The following is a 21,938-nucleotide window of genomic DNA, read 5'->3' as shown; positions in this document are numbered from 1 at the left end:
TTATGTTTGAACCATTCGAAGTTAACTACTACGTCATTACCAGGGTAGACTTGGGCAGCAACCCCGTCGATAATTGCATTTGTTTACCTATCTTGTGCACGTTTAATGATCAACCGACAACACATAGTTTTGGCCGCATAATTTGAAAGAAAACTAGTGCTACAAACAAGACTGTTATAAAGATTCCTGCAAACGCATCAGTCCGAGCCACCAGCATCTTCATCGAGAAGTCACGCCAAGAAGCATGTCGATGTTTGATCATTTCATCAACTCATGATCTAATCATCTGGCGCCAAGTGATGTGGCGTTCCCCTTTACAATTCTGCCTGCGTCTGAATAGTTCTGTCCGCTAGAGGTCGCCAAGGCTGGAACGTGGCTCGCGCCGCGGATGAATACTAAACAGAGACTTTTGAAAATAACAACTCAGCGATCGGACGTGAAATGAAGTGAAGGAAAGCGATGCACAAAAGACAATAAAGAAATGACATTCGGAAATCGGAACATGGCTACAAGGTTGAACCCGGACTATTGATTAAGGACATTTATTCTATTAAGTAATATTACTGTGTGTGTAACCTGGTCTGCCCTGGTGACCTTCATTTGTATTAGCTTCTACCATTGTTAATTAATGTTAAATTGTGTGTACTTTGAATTATTATACTACTTCTACAATGCTTGCTTTTGTGTGGTATTAATAGACAGTGCACTCTAGAAGAGATAAGGTTAGAACATCGCCCCTTCTGAGCTAGGAGTCGCATGTCGGTAGTGCTTAGCGTACACTATTCGACCACCTACAACCCATACGCCAAAGGTGAAAGAAAATTCATTACTCCATCTGTGCTTCTCTTTGTCTTATCGACTATTGTAGTTATAGTATCTTTTTCGTCTCGGACGCGTTAATAATGAAAAATAAAATGATTGATTGAAATTAGTCGAGCAACTGCACTGCACTATGAAACACAGAATTCCAATCGAAAACTGTCTTTCCTGACGGAAAAGACTATAACATCACACGCCCAGGGCGAAAGAGAAAATTGAATTGAGTCCTGTTTTTGTCATGAGTTACCAAGGGGAGTGGGAGGGGGGGGACTTATATACCAGTCCCAGGTATAACCTGTCCCCCCCACTCCCCATGGTAACTCATGAAAAAGAGAAGACTCAATTCAATTTTCTCTTTCGCCCTGGGCGTGTGATGTCATAGTCGTTACCTTCCCTGACAAACGTTTTATTAGCTTCATTATTACAGAGATGCAAGATGTTTTACATTGGAGCAATTGCTCCTCCTTAGTTACGTCACTGGCTCAATGTAAGCTTTTAATTGTCAAAAGAAATCAAGATTCATCTTGCCATCAATAAAAAAGTGAATCGTTGTGACAACAACAGCTTGGACGTGGAACACTAGAACGGAGTTGCCAGATGAAGGATGCTGACCAAACTTTTGGAAGTTGTTTAGCTTGCAGTGGACAAGAAATCATAATCAGAAAAACTTTGATTTTTGAGGAAGAAAAAGCAAAAAAGAAACTTGGGCCTGGAAACGTAGAAATAGGTTGGTTGGTTTTAAATCTTTATCCTTGGACTGACAAATCTTTGATAAGTTATTCCTGGCAGTTTCGCATACTTGTAGAAGTAAAGGCTTTTGACGCAGGGCCGGTTACTGAGATTGACAGAGTGAAGTTTTCACATTGTTGATGTGTTGTTGCGAATAAATTATTCCATCCATGAGATGCCGCTGAATGGAGAGCAGTCCTTAGAATGCGTTGCCCAAGTGCACACCCCGAGAGCAGGGCCGGATTTAGCTGATGGGGGCCCGGGGCACTTTTAGATCGAGAGGGCCCCGTGCAAAAATTTTTTTGCGCCTACGGCGTGAAAAACCACCTCTACGTCTACAGTATCATTAATCTAGCACTGCACTGCACAGCATTTTGCAGAAACTTTAAAGGCTAAAAGAAAGAAAAAAATAATAACACAAAATCACATTTTTTCCACGTAGAGGGCCCTTGAAAAGTCGGGGGGCCCGGTGCACCTGCACCTTCTGCCTCTCCCTAAATCCGGCCCTGCCCGAGAGTCGAACCAGCGCCGCTTGATCTTGAAGCTTCTTCATTCACAAAGTCACATGCCGACCGATTCAGCTATCAGGGCTGACAATACTTGCGTTTTGAAGGACGATAGCCGTTTTTGTTTTCAAATTACCTTGATATTAGTAAAACAAAATCATGATAACTAAATATGAAGATTTACTTTTTTTCGTAAACTATTTGTAAAGGTAAAAGTTGGTGAAATGAGAGTGTGATTGGGGAATTTTAGAAGTAGCAATTGATTTTTTTTCCGCAAGGTTTGGCAACACTAATTGAAAAAACAAAAAAGCTATTTTCTGGTGTAGTCCCAGTCTCACTCTCAGAGCAAGTCTATCTTGTTGAATGAATTGGATGTGGGCTCAGTGGTTCCTCTTTTTCAGGAAGTTTAAGCATTTGACCGGTGTTGATTTGTTGTTGCTTGGCCAGTTTGTCACACTGAAAGACGGCAATACATGGAAGTTTTTAGGTTGTGACAATTTTATGAGCAATTTTGAGTCTATTTACGGTATGCAATGGTCTGTGCAAATTGTAGTTTATAACCTGATAAGAAATTAATGTTTTGTTACTTCACAATGTAGATGACCTGTTTCAGCCTGATGCTGCGAGTTTGTTGTAGTAATAGTGAATTGCACTAGCTTTCATAACACAGATCCCTAGTATAGTAGTCATGTGCTATGACAAATGGTGTTGAAGTCAGCGAGTCATTGTTTTATGTGGCTCTTTTGTTTGGCTTGAGGTTGTTGTCTGTTGAGTTTCTGTGTTGTTAGGCGTACAGCGTAATTTGAAAACCAAAAAACAAGTTACGTAGTTAGAGTAAAAGGATGAAACTTATGTGTGAAAAAGTCAAGGTAAAATTCATTTGAGTCCTGCGGGAAACATCAAGCCATGTTGTTACTGACATGAATGACACCAAATCAGTTATGACTCTGAGGATAAGTTTTTTGGTGTGTTGGTGCCATCTCATCAAATGTTGGTACGGAAAGAAAAGTCACTTGTGGCCCGGGCCTTTTTTTCAGACGAAAGCAAGTCCTTGAGCTTTCCCCATTGTAAGTTAAAACGTCTTTATTAAATACAACATCCCCATTTATTCCAGTGCTGTGATAGGGAGACTCCTCTTGATTGGAAAAGACGTGCTGAAGCCAATTTGGGCAGGTCTCAATGACCTACATTTTTGAATGCTTGTGTTTTTGAAAGATGAGTAGCCTAATACATTTCACCTCTGAGAGCATTTTATTTATAATGTTAAATGGCAGTGTAAATGAATGTAAAAGAATGAATGAAATCTTTCATCTTCAGAAATCAAGTTGTTTTTACTTTACAAAGTACTTAAATCATCTATTCTAGTGTCAGTTTAAGAGTAGCAGTAGCGTATGCTACGTTACCCACCTCTGCATGCAACCGCAGGTTAAGCCGTTCCATTTCTTGACATTTTTTCAAAATACGGTTAATATTTTTGAAGGTTTTCACCAAAAGTCTTGTGGTATAGCATAGGTACTTCCTTGTCAGTTTTAACAACACATTTGTCACAGTTTGAAATAACTTTGAAAGAATATGGCCTTGACCTCTATGAGTCTTGGAAAATTAAACTATCTAGTACCGGTATCTAGTTTAAAAAAATATTTTCTTTGCTGGTCATTGATTGTGAGACTCTCTACTCTCATAGCAAAGTTTCTTTGAAATCTTTTCAAGCAGTTTTGCATACAATACTAGTATACCGAAAAGTACTGACATACCTATCTTACAAACATGTGTTGATCAGAGTAGAGATTGCAGTTAGATTTATCCAAGTTTTTTGTCTGTCAATGTTTCTGGTCCAAGTTTTGTAGAAATGCTACTTTTTTATTTTGTTAGCACAGTAAGCAAGTAAAAGCAATCTACTCTGTATTATTCCAATAACTTGAAACTAATAAAGCTTTGTAATTTGTATCTTTGATTATATTGATTGTTTAATGTTTGTAAAGCAACTATTAACATTATGGTAACTTTTAGATATACACAAGTACCGAAGTACAGTATATATATAACATGTTATTTATCTCAAGTGCATTACATCAAGATTATTAGACAATATAGACATGGATGAAGATGTAAGCAGCACCCCTTCTTATGGAACACGATTGGCACGTAGATATCAAACATATTTGGACAAGACAGTTCCTCATATAATTCCAAGATGGATTATGGCTGTAGTTCTGTATATCCTGTATTTTGTTAGAGTATTTTTGTTGCAGGTATGAAAAATAAATACAATCTAAACGACTGTAATAGCATGAATTTAATATAAAACTGCATTTTGATATTAATTTTTATCCATAAGTGTGCATGGTTTAAATTGTTGAAAAAATGCTGATTAGGGTATGATATGCTATTGTTGAAAATTTGAGAACCGGGACTAGCACAGTGCTGCAGTTGATGTACCGTACTACTAGTATATATGTGTGATCTCAAGATGTACAGACTAACTACTGAAATGTAGATTACAAGGAATAATACATAAGAACTTTGATAGATCACACACAACATTGACTCCCAAAACTGAATGTCACTTTAGAACCAATGTTCTGATGCTAAAGTTGGTACTTAGTTTCAGAAGCGGTGTCAGATAAAATGTAAGACTGTTTGCCTGAGCGATTATTATAAATATATACACAGTTTAATGTTAATGATGAAGTTTTCTCTAAAAAAATTGACTTAAAATTTTATTTGATTCATAGTTTCCAAAAATAATCTGATAATGCATTAAAATGTTTTTGTTTGACACTATTAACATTATGTTGCAGGGATGGTACATAATCACATATGCATTAGCAATTTATCATCTCAATCTCTTCATTGCATTTCTTTCACCAAAAGTTGAACCCTCAATATATGGAGAAGACTCTGATGGTTAGTATAGTTTTACAATAAAATAGCCAAAATATTTTTATTGCAAGAAATAATAGAACATCTAGTGAGGTGCATAACAGTTTGAAATGATAAAGTTTATTGTGTACATACTGAATACTGATACTAACACTATATATTGTAACAGATGAAGGTCCAAAACTTCCTACAAATAACACTGAAGAGTTTCGACCATTCATCAGAAGACTTCCTGAGTTTAAGTTCTGGTATTCTGCAACAAAAGCCATCTTGATCGCCACAATTTGTACATTTTTTGATGCTTTCAATGTTCCAGTCTTCTGGCCCATTTTAGTCATGTATTTCTTCGTCTTGTTTTGCGTGACAATGAAAAGACAAATAAAGGTAATACTTGAAGCCAAAGCATTGAATACATTGTGATCAAAGTTTTTATCTTTTATAGTTTGAAAAACGTAGAGTTTGACAGTGTTTGGTTGGTTATTAAAGTTTGAGTCTTCTAAATTTCCAGAATCATTTACTTACACCTTTTTTATTTCCCCTTGGCACAAAACACATTAACACTTGCAGAAATGTTTCGACATTATATTATCTTGCTTAAGGGCAAAAACAAACTCAGACAGAGAATCTACTCGGTGATCCCCAACATGGTGGTTCTCCAAGCTTGTCACTAATTGACATTCATGACTGCACCTTTTAAAATTGATGCTGCAGGTTTATTTTACAAGTGATATGCATATATATGCGTGCAATACAGGTTATATTTACAAGTGATATGCAACTGAAAGTGTTGTCGAAACTTTATTACCACATCAAAAATAACCTGGGTTTATTAGTTTGCGGCATAGAAAATAATGTAATAATAAAAGTAAAACGTAATTTTGTTTTTGCAGCATATGATCAAATACCGGTATCTTCCGTTTACACATGGCAAAACAAAATATAAAGGAAAAGAAGACACTGGAAAAGTGATTGGTTCCTAATATCACTTTTTACCTCCTTGTACGGCAATATTTAATTAACGTGTTGTGCTACTACTGTAGTTGTGTAAAGCAGAGTATGAAGATCAGAAAGTTTCTATGTTAGGTAATCAATGTGCAAGTATTTCATGTGCTGATGTCGACTCAGGTCTCTCACTTCGCATTAAAAACTAGTCACTCTGCGGATGGTGTAGAACGGTATTGAAACCTAGATCTTGCGTATCGGTATGTCAAAAATAGCAGGGTACTATTTCTGACGGTTCAAATGAACACGTTTCAGCAATTGTGAAATTCCATCACTTGCTGCATGTAGACTTTGTTTTTATGCCATGATACAAGCTCTGGGTTTCTTACATATAATATTTTAATCATATTAACTGCAATAGTTTGTGTGTATTGGAAACATTGAGACAAGTTTTCTATTCATTGGTTTTGTGCACTGTTGCTTGTTATTAAAAAAGTCGAGTATGAGCGTCTGCCATACGAATTTTCAAATGTATTTCGCTGTTTGGCATGGCGCCAATTACACTTTGTCGTGTTATCGATGCGCATTGCTTGTAGCTGTATCAAGAACATTCATCACCGCATGCAATGAAGAACATAAGAATTGTTTATGCTGACTATTAAACTCAGTTAGATGTTGTGACTCATTGCTTTAAAACCTGAGTGAAATCCAGAGGTGGGCAGTAGCGACGTTATTTTTTTTTTTCAATGTAGCGGAGACAAGCCCGCAACCAGGGGGGGGCATTGGGGGCATTTGCCCCCCCCGAAATTTTTTGAAAATTTTTTAAGCGTTTTATGCAGTATGAAATGTAGGCCCTACTATGCGTCGTACACGTACAGCCATACTGTAGGGTACCCGGACATTTTGTCGAAAGGACATTTTGCCGAAAGGACATTTTGCCGAAAGACATTTTGCCGAATAGACATTTTTTCGAAACTCATTTTGCCGAAAGGACTAAATGCCGATTAGACAAATTGGCGAAATTATAGAATTCGGTAATTAGTCCTGTCGGCAAAATGAGTTTCGGCAAAATGTCCTTTCGGCAAAATGTCTTTCTGCAAAATGTCTTTCGGCAAAATGTCCGTGCACGTACTGTGGAGTGTAGACTACCGTATCGAAACCGAAAGTAGGCTACGCTGGTTGGAAGCTATGCTAACAATTTTGTTCGATAAATTAGGCTGGCATCCTCATTATCTGCTTCGTTAGCGTATACATAATGTCAGCATCCATCATCACCATAAAAAGCGTTTAAAAACAACTAAATAATTCGAGATCAAAAGCAGCTGCGATAGCTTGGTGAATAAGCTGCTCAGTTGGGCTTAGGCATTTGTAAATCTGATTTTAAATGAATTCTTGAAAGTGAAAGGCCAGCAAGTGCGATTGATGCGGTGTCAGCAATAGAATCCCAAAAAGAGTTTTATCCAAACATTTACAAACTCTTGATAATTTTGGCTACACTTCCAGTCACAATTGCTTCTGCAGAAAGAACATTTAGCTGTCTACGACGCTTGAAAAGTTACCTTAGAAGCACTATGGGGCAGGACAGGCTTTCTGGACTAGCTCTCATGCAAATCCATCGTAGCCTACTCGAATTCCAAGCGCGGAATTGGTGTTAAACGAACTTGCCAAATCAAGTAGAAAGTTAGACATTATGCTCTAAATTAAAATGTCATTTTTGCATTTGCAAAGTCAACTTCTGTGGGCCTACAAACATAAAAACTTGTTGAGCCAACAAAATGTTTCAGGATTGTAATTTGTAATTACCGTGTTGAGTTTATTCATATGTATCTGTTCGTTTATGTTGATGTAAATATATGTTATTGATTAATTTATGACTCCAGTCGTGCCAATGCAGTTCGTAGCCTACAGATGTTGTATTTTATTTGTAACCGACTGAACACATTACTGTGATATCGTAATTTTCTTCCTTGGGTAGTCATAGCTAAATGAGAAAAGGTTACAAAGGCTAGTTTCCTTTAATGCTGTACTAAACAAAAACGTGATTGACATAAGCTATGACCACTGAACCGTAGCATGGTAGTGCCACACACTCTATCAATGGGCGTGGACATTAACATAAAAATGTCACAATGCATCATTTTAATGTTTGTTCTTTGATAAAAATTAAATGCCCCCCCCGAAAATATTTGCTGGTTGCGGGCCTGAGCGGAGAGGTGCTACTTTTGCTTGTCTCACTTCCACTGCTTTCCAATTTAAATCAGAAAAAATGAGTCGTTATAAAGATTTTTGATGGAAATACTGGAGCATCAGAATAAATTTTCACTTTGAAGATGTTTTTCATGACGACGACGATACGTAAACGAATGTGGTACTGAAAGGTGATATTCGTTTACAAGGTCATTTCACTTTAAGGTACCGTACGTACTTCAATATAGCTTTCCAGGGTCAGTTTAATACAAAAGAAGCGCGCGCTACTTTTGGTCCGGGTGGTACGTTAATTAGTTTCATCGACTGGTAGCGCCTCTCTTTTTTCAAATTGTAGCGGATACTTTCAAAGTAGCGGATGCCCAGTTGCCCACCTCTGATGAAAGCGTTATGCAACAATGACAGTGCAATTAGCAATGGACGTCATGTGCAAAGTCTTTCTGGTTTGTATATACGTAAATAGAAGTTAATTTTACTAAAGAAGTAATATTTTGTATGTTCTTTTATTCTTGCTACTAGTTGAGGAATGGATACCCTATCATAAACTTTTCTAGCAGCCCCTATGACAGTGATCCGAGGAAAGTATTCTTATCTGCCCGAACTACGGCATCTACTGCCCTAACTGTCGCACGTCGGCAATTTTTTTATGAAGATGCGCATTGTCATGGTGCTTAAAATTTGTAGTGGTACTGTAGACTGTAGAGAAGCAATAAAAAGCAGATTACATGTTTCACTTTCCAATTCACCGAAAGATTACTAAAATGTTGTAGTAGTCAGAAGAATGTAGGCTATGTAGTGAGGGAAAATGTGGCCCCCTTTATCGCGATGAAATGATCTTGAGAAACCAAATGATATAACAATCAGACGATAAACTGCAATTTATTATACACAACAATGATTTTCAGCTATAGTGACCAAATACAGCGGGCCTACGACCCTGAAAAGCGTCAAGCTAACAAAATAGCAAAACTATCCCAGACAGCAAATCAGTCGTTTTTACGAGTAACTCAGGTAGAAAAATCCATTATTTTACGTTTGATTTACGTCTGCACACTTTGGTAGCTGGAAACAGTTTACATCTTCCTGCGCATTTTCGTTCGTCATATACACTATAATTCGATCAATATTTCGCAATACGTAATAACGTAACCCATGCAGATGAAGCAAGTAATAGAACATGCACAAAAATAGGATACGGGCCTCATCTTGTAGGATTTGTGGTGATTCAAGAACAAGCTAAATCTACTGCCACATTATTTCACAGTGAAATTGATAAACTGATGTTTTGACTATCAGGGTGTGCCCTTGAGAAACACATTTAAAGGACAGCTCTCCATTCAGCGGCACCTAATGAAGGAGTAGGCCTAATTCAGACAACATTTCAAAAACAAACGAAAACTTTACTCTGTCAAAACTCGGTGACCGGACCTGCATTAGTAGTTTGAAACCTGTGTCTACAATACAAGCATACGAAACTGCCAGGATTTAAACTCTGAAAGAAGCTTTCTCAGTTCGAGGACAAAGATTCTCACAATCAATAGTTTTGGCTTGAGGATGCATTTCTGCACGTTAAAAAAGTAATCCAAATTCAAGTGCAGATTACACAGCAGAGTATGAATGTTCCTCACACAGAAAGGGATAAGTTGACAACGAAAAAATTCCAAGGTGTAATAGCCACGTGATACCGTTTCCATTAAAAATGTCAACAATATATTATACTATATTCGTTTGCTTTAACTCCCTTCTTTAGATTGAAACACAAAAAAACAAGCTAAAAATACTTTTCTTATTTACAAAAAGGTTTTAAAAGAAAAACACTTCAAAAGTAAATTGGCAGGCTAATGCCACAGCCATGTCATAATTTTATACTTTAATGTAAGAAAATTAAGCTTTAGTTTGCATTTTTCTCACGGATTACACATACAAAGGTTGCTTTGTGTTGGATGAACACGAAAATGTGTAACTACCGTAGGATGTGAAGTCAGGTCTTTTAGTCCGACTGCTCAGTTCTGTTTGAAACTCACCCACGCCAGTGATATAACTGCCAAACGCGCATTAACTTTTAGCTGACAAATACAACAATAACAACCACAATAGCGACTAGGATAAGAAACGGTAGCCAAGTTTTCAAGAATGCTCCAACACTGTAAGAAAAAAGTAGGTAATAAAGTAAACGCTGATGTCTCTAAACCTCCAGCGATTACTCGGTGTTACAGAAAATTATAGGGTGTAGGCTACTGTAGTGTACAAGGCACCACCAACTGGGGTTGCAAGAAACCCATGATATGTAATGTGTAAATGAAACTAACTATGATTGAATTGAAGAGCTGATTGAGTTTCAGTGATAGAAATCCTACTTAGTTATACTGTATGTATGTTTGATTAAAATTCTTCCTATAAACTTGAAAGATGACAATGTGAAATTGTCTTTGTTAAAACGTATCAGCATTCAACATGATATTGCTTCTATTCAAGGTTTGGTTGATTTTGAATCTTTATCCACGGACTGACAAAGCCTTTGATAGATTATTCCTGGCAATTTCGCATACTTGTGGAGGGTTTGACGCAGGGCCGGTTACCGACATTGGCAGAGTGAAGTTTTCCTATTGTTGTTGCCGGGAAATTATTCCATTCAGCGGCAGCAGGTGCCGCTGAATGGAGAGCAGTCCTGAAATGCGTTGTTCAAGCACACACCCCGAGAGTCGAACCAGCGCTGCGTGATCTTGAGTCCGGCGTATAATCACTGAGATAACGGGGCGCGAAATTTTTTTCCCACGAACTTTCTGTCTCATTGATTCTAGTCACTCTAAAGTAAGATTTTCCGAAAGTGTTTTGAGAGATTGGTTGATTCAGATTGCGAAATAACTATTTGCCAATGAAATTCTGCAATGATAATAAAATATAAGCTTTCCCTAACCCTACTTTTTTTAAAAGCTCTTGTACAGCGCAAAAATTAATTTAAAGAAAAAAAAAGTTTCACTTCGTCGGGCGTCGAACCCTCGTTCTCATGAATACTAGGCAGAGAATGAAATCACTGAACCAACCGTGCCAACGAGAAACTGTTGCATTCACACGGTTTTAATACAAACTTTTACCAAAATATGTAAATGAGACAAAAAGTACGTGGGAAAAAAAATTTCGCTAACGGGGCAGACTGTTACCTTCAGACACATCTTAAGGTCTTATTGATTTTTGAAAGTTTGTAGTTACTGCTGGTAGTTTACAGCTGAGCGCTTTGGCGTCAATGTGCCTGCTTAATTGTAGGTTAATAATGTACCGCTACTATTGTAGGCTACTAATTATATACCAATAACCTTGAATGCTCAGACTACCCCGTGTGATCTTGACGACAAAATGTCGAACTCAACTATCCTGTGTCACATGGTATCGATGTTTGACATGCTTAGTTGCATGTTCTTCAGTCAGGATAGTCAATTAATGTCAAAAATGATACGTCAAAACACTCCTACCTCACATATTTTCCATAAAGTAACATTAAAAACCAAACTTTAACCATATTCCATTTTGTCGACCCATCATACTGCATAATATTCAAGGCAAGAGCGACGTGGGAGTGGCAGTTGTCACAGCAAAGATTGTGCTTTAAAAATAAAAAGATGTTTGATTAGACAGTGCATGATTTTGACAGATGCGCTTGTGCCTTACTATTCTGGAAACAGTGTCAACGATTTGAGACTGGTAATGCGAGAAAAGATCACTCTCATTAAACTATTCTGGGTAGTGAGATATACATTTTGCATCCCATTTTTTTACTAAACAGGAAACACCATGCATTTTTATAAAAAAATGTTTGTGATTTTCTTACGTAACCTTTTTTTGATTTTTAAATAAAGGCATGGACTGTAAACAGTCTGGAAAACAATACAAATGGTGAAATTGTCGACTCCAGCCACTCGCACTTGCTGTTGTTTCTCTGGGCAAGAAACTTTACGACAATTGCCTCTACCTAGTGATCGATTTCGAGTAATGGGTAGTACCAAATTTAAGTCATAAGTAAAGTAGACAACCGGAAACAGACATTGCCGTCGGCTGCAGCGTGGGTCAGGTGTATGTCGGAAGGCGTACACCGATGCATAGCGCTCAAGTCCGCTTTCCCGCAATGCAGGATAAAGATAAACAAACAAACAAACAGAGTTTTTCAGTCCTAAAATTTTTTTTCTGAAATAAACAAACATATTTAAAGTGCAACTGCACGATGACTTTGACCGCACTTTATCTGAAAGAGCATGTTTCAATCTATAAATACCAACCTCGCCCTTACTTTTTAAGGCTATATTTATCTCAATAAAAATTATCAAAACTATGGTTTTCCACGCGCTTGCATTTTTGGCCACGTTCCTGCAATAGAAGATGGCATTGCGCAACACGCGGATTATGACATCAGTTGGAGTCAGTCAGATCGAAGCGACAATTGGTTTTGCAAGTCTTTTAGTTGTGTTTGTCCTAGAGCAGTGGTTCCCAACCTTTTTATGGCTGTTACCCTAATCTCCACTCTGAAGTGAGGCAATTACCCCCACGATCAATTTTCAAAAACAAAAGTGTTTATTGCTATCAGGGATTTTCTATGTGTTTCAAAGAGCTAACTATGACAATCAAAATGCAATACAATACTGAATACATGGCAAGGTTGGGCCTGGACTTCAGCCGCCAGCTTTGTGATCCTGGGCTTTGTGGTACTGAGGGCGATTCTTGCGTCACTTTCGACATCCAGGCGATTGCGCTTCTTTGTCTTCATTCCCAAGACAGTTAAAAATCTTTGTTCATAACCATAGCCTACGTTGTTGAAAAAGATGTCAGAATATTTAATGCCTGTGTCGCTAATGTTGGTGTGTCCTGGAGTTTGGGGTTCCAACCTTTCCCCCTTGAAATCAAGTTTCAACTCCTCGTTCATTCGGAGAGTGATAAATTCTTCTTTAGTCGGAAAGTCGTCATCATCCACCTGGCTGTCATCACATGTGAAGGGCTCAGTGCACCATTGGAGACTAGCCGTGTCCAAATTTGGAAAGGAGTTGTCCATCTTCTTGGCTAGCTGGCCTAAGTGGTCAGCTATGTCCTCCTTCATTGCCGCTGTCAAATCAAGTTCATAGCCTTCGAGGTAGGCTACATGTCAAGCGTGTGAAACTGTGCCTCTTCCAACTTGCTTGTTCCACAATTTAACCTTTGAGATAAATGCTGCTACGGTTACTGTGGTGTCGATCACAATTAGCTACATTCTTGCCTTGAATTAAAAGATTGCCTTTGTTCAATTCACCAAAGATATCAGCCAGATAGCACAGCTGGGAAATCCACTGTTGGTTAGAGAAGTATTCACTGAATACTATTCAGCCAAGTCGGACTTCTTTTTTACCAAAAAACATGGGCAGCCTCACGAAGTTCTACCAGATGGGTTATCACTTTGCCATGAGACAGCCATCGTACTTGTGGTACAGTAATCGGTAAGGCGATCTGTGTGGTACAGTAATGCTTCGTATCTTTCTTCCATCTTCTTGCACAGTTCTTTGAAAAGACGGCTGTTCAATTCCTTCGCTTTTATAAAGTTCACAACTTTCACTTGCTTCACTGCTTTTAAGTCGAGTCTCGTTACCCCCCAAAAACAGGCAAATTACCCCCTGGGGATAATTTACCCCCAGGTTGGGAACCACTGTCCTAGAGGAAGTTGTTTTTTTTTCACTGCTTTGATCTTGTTGCACGTGCTTTTTATGTGAAGGCAGGTAGCATAGGCTCTTTGCAATCTCGAGTTTGAAAAAAATAAGCCAGGTCTGTTGACTTATCCATTGAAATTGTTGGTTAAGGAACAGACCAAAGCTGTCATAGGCCATGCGAGGTAAGGTACGGTACATCTTAACCAATGTTATGTGACATTCTTGTAAGCTTCAAGTCTTTCGTTCAAATATATAAAACTTTTAAAACAAAACATTTCTCTTGCAACTTCGTTTTTTAGATTATTCTAATTCTAAGCCAAACATTTAAAATGGTGAAAATTTGCTCTATCTGTCACACAAAATTTGTTTCTGGTGCAAAGGTGACATTTTTTGCCTTCCCTAACAATGAACGTTTGCGAATTAACTGGTGCAAGTTTGCTCATCAAGTCCGCAAATGAGGACGCGATGGAAAGTTGTCAAATGAGTGAGTTCACTTGAGCTTGTTTACTGTTCAACAGCCTTTCAAAAGCTGGTTGCGTAATTGTTCCATTCATTATTAAACGACTTGCTGTTACATCTCCCAGGCAATTCAGGCTGGTCGCCTATAGGCACGTGCTGGAGTGGCTGTTGGATGGAGAAGTTCTGGGCAAGTCCAACACAGTCGTGCTGCCATCCTGCATTGTCTCTTTTATCCGCAGAAAGTATCCCAGCGACGATGGAGACTATGCTGCGTTCCGAAGACCAGTGTTAACATTTTAGTCTTTTTAAAACGAAATCTGGTTTTATTTGCAACCAGTTAATTTGGTTTATTTTTATTTTTCGATTTGGTGTTTTTTTGGTTTGGTTTGTTTTCGATTTGTGTGTCGTAATGCGATTTGTCATCAGTGTTGTATGTTGGTTTATTCTTATACTTTATTTCTGCTTCAATTTGGCTTATTCTGGTCTTTTTTATTTAGCTTCATGTGTTGTAATGCGATTTGTCATTAGTATTGTATGTTGGTTTATTTTTTAGTTCATTTCTGCTTCAATTTGGTTTATTCTGGTCTTTTTTTTAGCTTCATCTAGATTATTTTTAAAGAACGTAGATGTCAACACCGCCGAAGACAGTCCCAATGAATGCTAAAGCGTTATCGCATGATAGTCGACTGTACTATGTCCTACAATACAAAATATTTTCGATATAACCAAGCTTGGCTGTTGTAATCTACGAAACTAGCCTTCGCAAACCACTCCTGGCACACAGGCATAAACAACTAAATTTGTATAATGCTGGCTGAAAGATGCGTCTTCACTATGGATGCCTTATAAATTTGCGCATTCACTAGCAACCAAGCCTATCTCAGCTAGTTTGGTCTCCACTAACCTCGACTCCAACTGACGTCATATCGCTAGGTGGCGTTGACGAGTTTGCTACTTCCAGGTAGCGTGAGAGAGAAGCGCTAGAGAGCGTGGGAAAAGGGTCAGTTTCTCGGCTGTGGGCCTCAATTGTAAGGAAGTAAGTTTTTCAACAGGTTCCCGATGTCTTGGCAATGGATTTTAGCCAATGCTAATTCGATCGTGCAGTTGCACTTTAAGTCATCCTGTATCGGGTAACTCCACTCCACTAGCTTAGAACATTCACACATTATATGATCCAGAAAATTAAATTGAACTTAATCTAATTGACAAGAACCTTAATTAGCAGCCAGGACTTTGCCTTTCAACTGCTTGTTGCACTTTCACAGTTCTTTATAATCATTATTCTAAACCATTGCTACTTGAAAATGCATAATAAGATTGCAAATAATACAAAAAACCTACAATAATTAGTTAAAGCATTTAACACCTCTAATTTTAAGAAATTTGAATTATACAAACAAATTGTAAATATGCAACAACACATTGGTATACAAAGTCTGGGCTTCCAATCCAATAGTCCAATTTTAGTTTAAAACAAAACGCTGCAACTACGCACTTATATATAACTACAAGTTGTTATGACAAAATAAAACTAACAACTACCGCATATTATATGTAAGAAATGCAATGAAAACTAAAATAATTTACTACAATACATCACAGTCAGAGAATTCGTTTTCGACCAGCCAATGATCGAAAAAAACACACTCCTCACACACGTTACATTACATTCAAATGCATATCTGAGTATCCCAGCTAGTTTTTTCACAGACATGGCATAAAAACAAAATTGAAACTTAAAACTCATTCATTAAAAATACAGTAGAATTCGCCTATAGCGGCACCTCTAGGGCAGTGGTTCTTAAACTTGGGGGCGTGTGAGGCTCACAAGGGGGGCGCAAGAAATTGAAAAACTCTGCATGAATTATGACTAAACATGTCTTCACAACTACGCTGGACAGTCGATTGTTGAAGATGAAACTTTGTTTTACAGCAGTAGCCTACCAGTGTTTGTAGAACGTGTTGTTGTCACATCTCGCATTCTTTGTGATGTTTTAGACGTTGCAAAATGTTTCTGCGACACCTTAACTCTCGTAACATAACGGTTTTCTGAGCTCTAATTGTAATAATGGCAACGACTGACTAACAAGTGACAGCGACTAGAAGTGCAGCAGTATCCACAACTCTACAACAGTAGGCTACCATGGGTAAACTTTTTTTTTAAATTTTAGCATTGATTTAATTAGGTTTATTGTTAATTAATCAATTCTATTCACATAAAATGAGTGGAAAAAAGAGAAAGTATGACAAAGATTATCTGAATTTTGACTTTATAGATGCCATACTAAATGACCAAGTTGTACCACAATGCAACATATGTTTTCAAAATCTGAGCAACGACGCTTTGAGACCAACTCGTTCGCAGAGTCATCTTGAAAAAAAAAACACCTTGACCATCAAAGTAAACTTTCAGCTTTTTTTCCAATGCAAGAAAGACTCTTTTAAAAAAAAAGATTGTAAGTAGTGAGTGCTTTCGCCAATCGTCGTCGGCGGAAGTCGTAGAAACGTCTTTCGGAATTGCTCACATGATAGCTCGGAAGAAGAAACCCCACAGACAATTTACAAGAGGAATTCTTGGAGCTAAAATGAAATTCTACTGAAAGGGACGACTTTGAAGCAATGCCACTAACTGAGTTCTGGATGAAATAAGTACAAACATTTACAAGAGTGTGGGTGCTGTGGCTGTACGCACACTTCTTCCATTTTCATCCACTTACTTGTGCGGAAATGTTTTTTGTACTCCCGTAAACATAAAGACAAAATCTAGACGCAAACTTGACTGTGAAGCCGATCTGAGATGTGCATTATCTGCTACTAATCATCGAATTAAACAATTGGTAACCAAAAAACAGTTACATCCTTTGCATTAATGCAACTTACCTGGAAACAAATTGCTGTTCTGCGTAATGTTGTTTTATTTTGAAACAAGGTGGGGCGCGAATTTTGTTAAAATTGTAAAAGGGAGGCATGTCTCAAAAAGTTTAAGAACCACTGCTGTAGGGGATTGCAGAAATTGACGTTATAGACGAACTACCGCAAACTATTCCAAAACTGTATTTTGATTAAAGAAAGAGGTGTATAATCCAGTCAGGTTTACTGTGTACGACCAAACTGACAAAAGTCACGCAGAAAATACAGCAAACAAAGAAATTGTTTAAAAAAAAAACCTACAGCGAAAGGTACAGGAAATTTGCGCTGTAGAGCTGCTTTTTACACGTGATAGTTTTTCATGAGGGAAAAAAGTTAATTCAGTTAATTAAAGTCCCTGCTGCGAACGACGTAGCAAATAAAGGGAAGACGTTTTGCAAGCAGCAGCGCTAACTGGATTAACCTGTTAAGCGTCACTCCTGGGAAATGAAGTTGTTTTCGTATTGTCGCCTTTTTTGCCAATTATCGCGCACCGCGTCAGGGTTACCAGATGGCCTAAATTTAGGACTAAAATCGATAAATTGGCCTCATTTCATTTACTGTGTGTCTGACAGCTATCAAATCATTCGGACATTTAGCTTGTGTCCTAATTTGGCTGAATTTTTATGACCTCTGAAAAGTTTTTTGGTTCAGTTCGTATTCCTAGCACCAGTTCCGTGCAGATTGTTTTCTGGGTATCAGCAAATCAAAGGATGCAACGAAAGACTATTCTGAGTTTTATGTTTTTTCTTGCCTGTCTGTCCCTGCATTAATTGCTACAATCGTGCGGCTTTTCTTTATGCTGTCATTCACATTTTACAAAGACAAACACCAGAAACTAAATGAAATCGACCTTACTTTATTTATTTTGCCAAAAAATGCTCTTGACTAAATGCTAAAGAGATGAATGAAAGGTTCTCTGCACATGAGAGATGTAGGCTACTCAACCCAAGAAGCAGGGGCTCTATCCACTTTTAGAATTTGGGGAGGTGATTTTTGAACAGTAGGCTAAAATCGTCATAGTCATTTCAACTTGACTCCAATGAGTAGGGGGGTGATCAGTGATCACCCCCCCTTGGATATAGCCAAGCTTTGATATAGCCCGTGCTAAGAAGAAATTGAAAATTTAGCAATAAACATCGAAAGTGTGCAATAGGAATTGGAGTTCTGCCATGTCTTGTGTTCTATAAAGCCTATGTCAGTTTTATGCAGTTTATGCAACGCAACTTTTATGCACAACAACGTAGTTTTGTGCGTTGTTGCGTAAATTGCTAAAGGGTGTAGGCTAATAATCGATTTTTGCTTTCTCTGTTTTGTCACATTCTGGATGTGCTTGATGGTTATGTGCAAACGTTTCATTTTTCTGCGAGAACAGTGAAGTGCTGGATGATAAATAAAACAATTTTTATCATTTTTTCTAAAATGTCCGAATTTCAGACTGCTACTGTCTGAATTCCTTCAGAATTACTTGGCAACCCTGCATCGCGCAGAGACTGGCTTGTGTGCTTACAATAGCAGTTTTTTCTTGCAGATAGACTAATTGTTGTTGTTTTATGTTAAACAATCATAAATAAATAAAAACGTTGAACATTGTTGTGGCACAGTTTATTATTAGTCTAAAAACGGATCAACAGTGTACACTATGGCCTACTAATGGCAGATCCAGGGGGAGCGATCGTCCCCTCCCCCCCTAAAACACAGAAGAGTAACTTCATTCAAGGTGTATTTGCAAAGCCGGAATAATGTAGAGCTACACATTATTGTTTTTGTTGAAATCTCCCATCAAAGGTTGCTGGATCCACCCCTGCTATGTAGGCCGTACAAGTAGGCCTACCTCTTCCAAACCAACAAACTGCACTTGCAGTTGCGTTGTTGCTATGACGCTTTTTCGCGTTTGATTGATCACAGAGTTTCCAGAGAGTTTCCTTTTTTCATCACTTCTCTTTTCTTTGCGAGAAACGTAATATGTCGTGGCTGACAAATCAATGTAAACAGCTCAAGTCTGAAAACGGCATATGCCGTTGGTGTCAGTTCTAAGTGAACAACTGTAAACGACTTATGCAGTTGGTGACGCTTAACAGGTTAAAAGACTGACTGTTCGTGGTGAAGGTGATGGCTTAAAGTGACGTTATAAACGAACAAAAGACGTCTGGGGTTGGTTTTTTTTTTTCACTGAGACTTTTCGATCATTTGTCCGAAAAGACTTGAAAAAATTTGGTCATTTTTTATTTATTTCGGTCATTTTTTCTGATGAAAATATTTCCTTTCAAGTAGCTGATACAAACCAAAATTTGCACTTCCTGGCTAGCTACAACATTCAGTTTCGCTGAGAAACGTTGTCGTGTTTTATCTCTAAAGGTACATTTTGACCGAATTGACTATATATTTTTTCGGACATTTTGACCGTTCGGTCTTGTTCAATTTGACTTTTTTTTGGCTTTTTAATTTTCAGATTGTCAATTTCATCTCTTTGAGTGGCCTGTCATTCATTGCAGTAAGATGTTCACTCATCAAACTGAGTTGCTCGTTGTAGTTTCTTCTTGTTACAGAAAGCTGATCCTGTAATTGTGCCACCCGCTGACTACTTTTGTCAACTTCATCATGAAGATTCTGTTTCGGTCTTGTTCATTTTGACCGTTCAATTCGAATTGACTATATTTGTTTTGGACATTTTGCTAAAAAATCGGTCAATGACCGATAAATGAGCGAAAAAAAAACCCCCAGGTCTGGGGACCAATAAAGGGTGCTGTTACATGTGAATTGACGTTATAGGCGATGCTGTTGTAGCCGAACTACAATGTATGTAAAAGATAGGAATTCTGCCGGGACTGAGCGAAATGTGACGTAATAGGCGACTTGACGTTATAAACGAAGCCGTTCTAGGCGAATTCTAAGCTGTAAAATAAAAACTTGAAACAGTACAACAAAAGTTCTTTTAACTACCGTACAGTAAGGTTTATTTCATGAACGGATAATTTGTTTAGAATCATGTTAACATGGTATAAACATATGTTGTTGACTTACCATGCGTTGTTTATACTCCTCAGAGGCTTCATGAATTGCTTGGTCCCACGTTGAATAACGAACTTTGTTTTGATTAAGCTGCCAGTACTTAGTTGGTTGGCCAAAAGCCATGTCATCTTCAGAAACATAGTAGGGACCAGCAAAATCTCTTATGACACCACTCGTGGTCCCAATACCCATATGGCCAATTACGGGAAACAGCCAGCTGCAAGTAACATGGTCATTAAAAACTTTACGTCCACCTCCCCTACTGCGCCGAACCCACCTACCTCGGCGTAACCCTGGACAGGTCACTCACGTACCGACGACACGTGGAGTCACTGCGCAAAAAACTATCTGCGCGCGTTGCACTTTTGAGGTGGCTGGCGGGTTCCGGTTGGGGAGCTGATGCGAAAACCCTTTGCACAGCTACCTTGGCCCTTGTCCATTCTACCGCTGAGTACTGCGCACCAGTGTGGTGCCGCAGCTCTCACACCCGCCACATTGACACCGCCATCAATGACGCACTACGCACTGTGACTGGATGCCTGCGTCCCACTCCAACGGACTGCCTTCCCATCCTTGCAGGCATCCAACCTGCTGAGCTTCGCCGTAAAGGAGCCATGATTTCCCTTGCTCGTCGCGCAGTGGACCCGACCACCTCCTCCACAGTACATTCCAGCGCCTACCTGGAGGACAGCAGCGACTGAAATCAAGACGCCCATTTGTGCCCGCCGCACGACAGCTTCTGAACAACGTTGAAGATCTTGGAATAAGTGCGGCACACTGGACGAACTACACATGGAACATGGAGTGGCAAAACAACACTTCCCAACTCCGTGATTTCCTACCCGACGTCGATCCCCACCCTCCGGGAATGTCCCTCGCAAGACTTGCGTGGGTCCGGCTTAACCGCCTACGAACCGGCGTCGGTCGCTTTCGTTCAGACATGTGCAAATGGGGCCTGGCTCCCTCACCGGGATGCGAGTGTGGCGCCACAGACCAGACAGTAGATCATGTCGTCCATGACTGCCCAATCCATCAACCACCACATGGAGCGCCTGGACTGAAGGCCCTGGATGACGAGACTGTCGAGTGGCTGATGACATCATGCCCAAACATATAGTCCAGAAGAACAGCTCATACGACGAAGAAGATTAAAAACTTTATTGAAATTGTGAACAACGCAACAACCGGAGTAGAGGTTTTAAGATTTAACATGCAATATCACATATATTATCCTTTTTGTAGCTACAAAATGGGTATTTTAATACCATGGATAACCTAATCTATTCTAGATACCATAAAAAAACAAGCCATAGCATATCCTACCTCAACATTGGTATTGGTGTCCAAACAATACATATTGGAAATCGAGCAATTTTTGGATTAATTTCCATGCCTTTGTTGTTTGGCATTTCCATAGATTAGTCCTACGACAAGCTAACAATATATTTAGCCAGAAATAAGGCTTAATTTTGAATATTAATTTCACCACGAGTCTGTAAATTAATCACTTGTAAATGACTTAAACATTATTTAAATCAGCACATAATAAAAAACACTTAGTGAAACATAATGCCATGAGTAAAAATGTTAAATGCCTTGGTGTTTCAAGTGAAGATTGTAGGCCCAGAACTTAATTGTCAACGGTTGTGAAAACATCATCAACTGTGTATATAATACACAATACAGACGAAATTGGTTAAGCACATGCTGCTTAAACGTAGCCTATCAATTGTCTTATTCTTTTGCATATCAATTCATCTTATTCTTTTGCATATCAATTCTTTACAAAGCTACAGTGCATCGTAAGTGAAAT

At 38.6% G+C, this 21,938-nt stretch overlaps 2 protein-coding genes across 2 annotated transcripts; one reads left to right on the top strand and one right to left on the bottom strand.

Moving 5' to 3' along the window:
• Positions 1-4,070: 4,070 nt before the first annotated feature.
• Positions 4,071-8,805, top strand: LOC145782250 (protein RER1-like). Its single transcript, XM_082594034.1, has 4 exons — positions 4,071-4,306; positions 4,856-4,961; positions 5,107-5,321; positions 5,828-8,805. Exons 1-4 carry the CDS (start codon positions 4,151-4,153, stop codon positions 5,915-5,917), a joined length of 567 nt encoding a protein of 188 aa, XP_082450160.1. The 5' UTR covers positions 4,071-4,150; the 3' UTR covers positions 5,918-8,805.
• Positions 8,806-8,947: 142 nt separating this feature from the next.
• Positions 8,948-21,614, bottom strand: LOC145782152 (transmembrane protein 222-like). Its single transcript, XM_082593909.1, has 4 exons — positions 21,449-21,614; positions 20,138-20,342; positions 11,555-11,685; positions 8,948-10,228 (listed from the first exon to the last, which is right to left on the bottom strand). Exons 1-4 carry the CDS (start codon positions 21,538-21,540, stop codon positions 10,147-10,149), a joined length of 510 nt encoding a protein of 169 aa, XP_082450035.1. The 5' UTR covers positions 21,541-21,614; the 3' UTR covers positions 8,948-10,146.
• Between the last annotated feature and the right edge of the window lie 324 nt (positions 21,615-21,938).

Source organism: Aplidium turbinatum, chromosome 13 (assembly GCF_918807975.1).
Source record: "Aplidium turbinatum chromosome 13, kaAplTurb1.1, whole genome shotgun sequence".
NCBI lineage: Eukaryota > Metazoa > Chordata > Ascidiacea > Aplousobranchia > Polyclinidae > Aplidium > Aplidium turbinatum.
Note: the sequence above shows the minus strand (reverse complement) of the source record. Positions and strands in the feature narration are given on the sequence as shown.

Coding starts and splice junctions, on each gene's coding strand:
- LOC145782250 (XM_082594034.1), top strand. CDS start 4,151: ATGGATGAAGATGTAAGCAGCACCCCTTCTTATGGAACACGATTGGCA. Junction 4,307..4,855: donor TTAGAGTATTTTTGTTGCAG/GTATGAAAAATA, acceptor ATTATGTTGCAG/GGATGGTACATAATCACATA. Junction 4,962..5,106: donor ATATGGAGAAGACTCTGATG/GTTAGTATAGTT, acceptor ATATTGTAACAG/ATGAAGGTCCAAAACTTCCT.
- LOC145782152 (XM_082593909.1), bottom strand. CDS start 21,540: ATGGAAATGCCAAACAACAAAGGCATGGAAATTAATCCAAAAATTGCT. Junction 20,343..21,448: donor ACACCAATACCAATGTTGAG/GTAGGATATGCT, acceptor TGTTACTTGCAG/CTGGCTGTTTCCCGTAATTG. Junction 11,686..20,137: donor AGGAGTATAAACAACGCATG/GTAAGTCAACAA, acceptor TTATTTTTAAAG/CACAATCTTTGCTGTGACAA.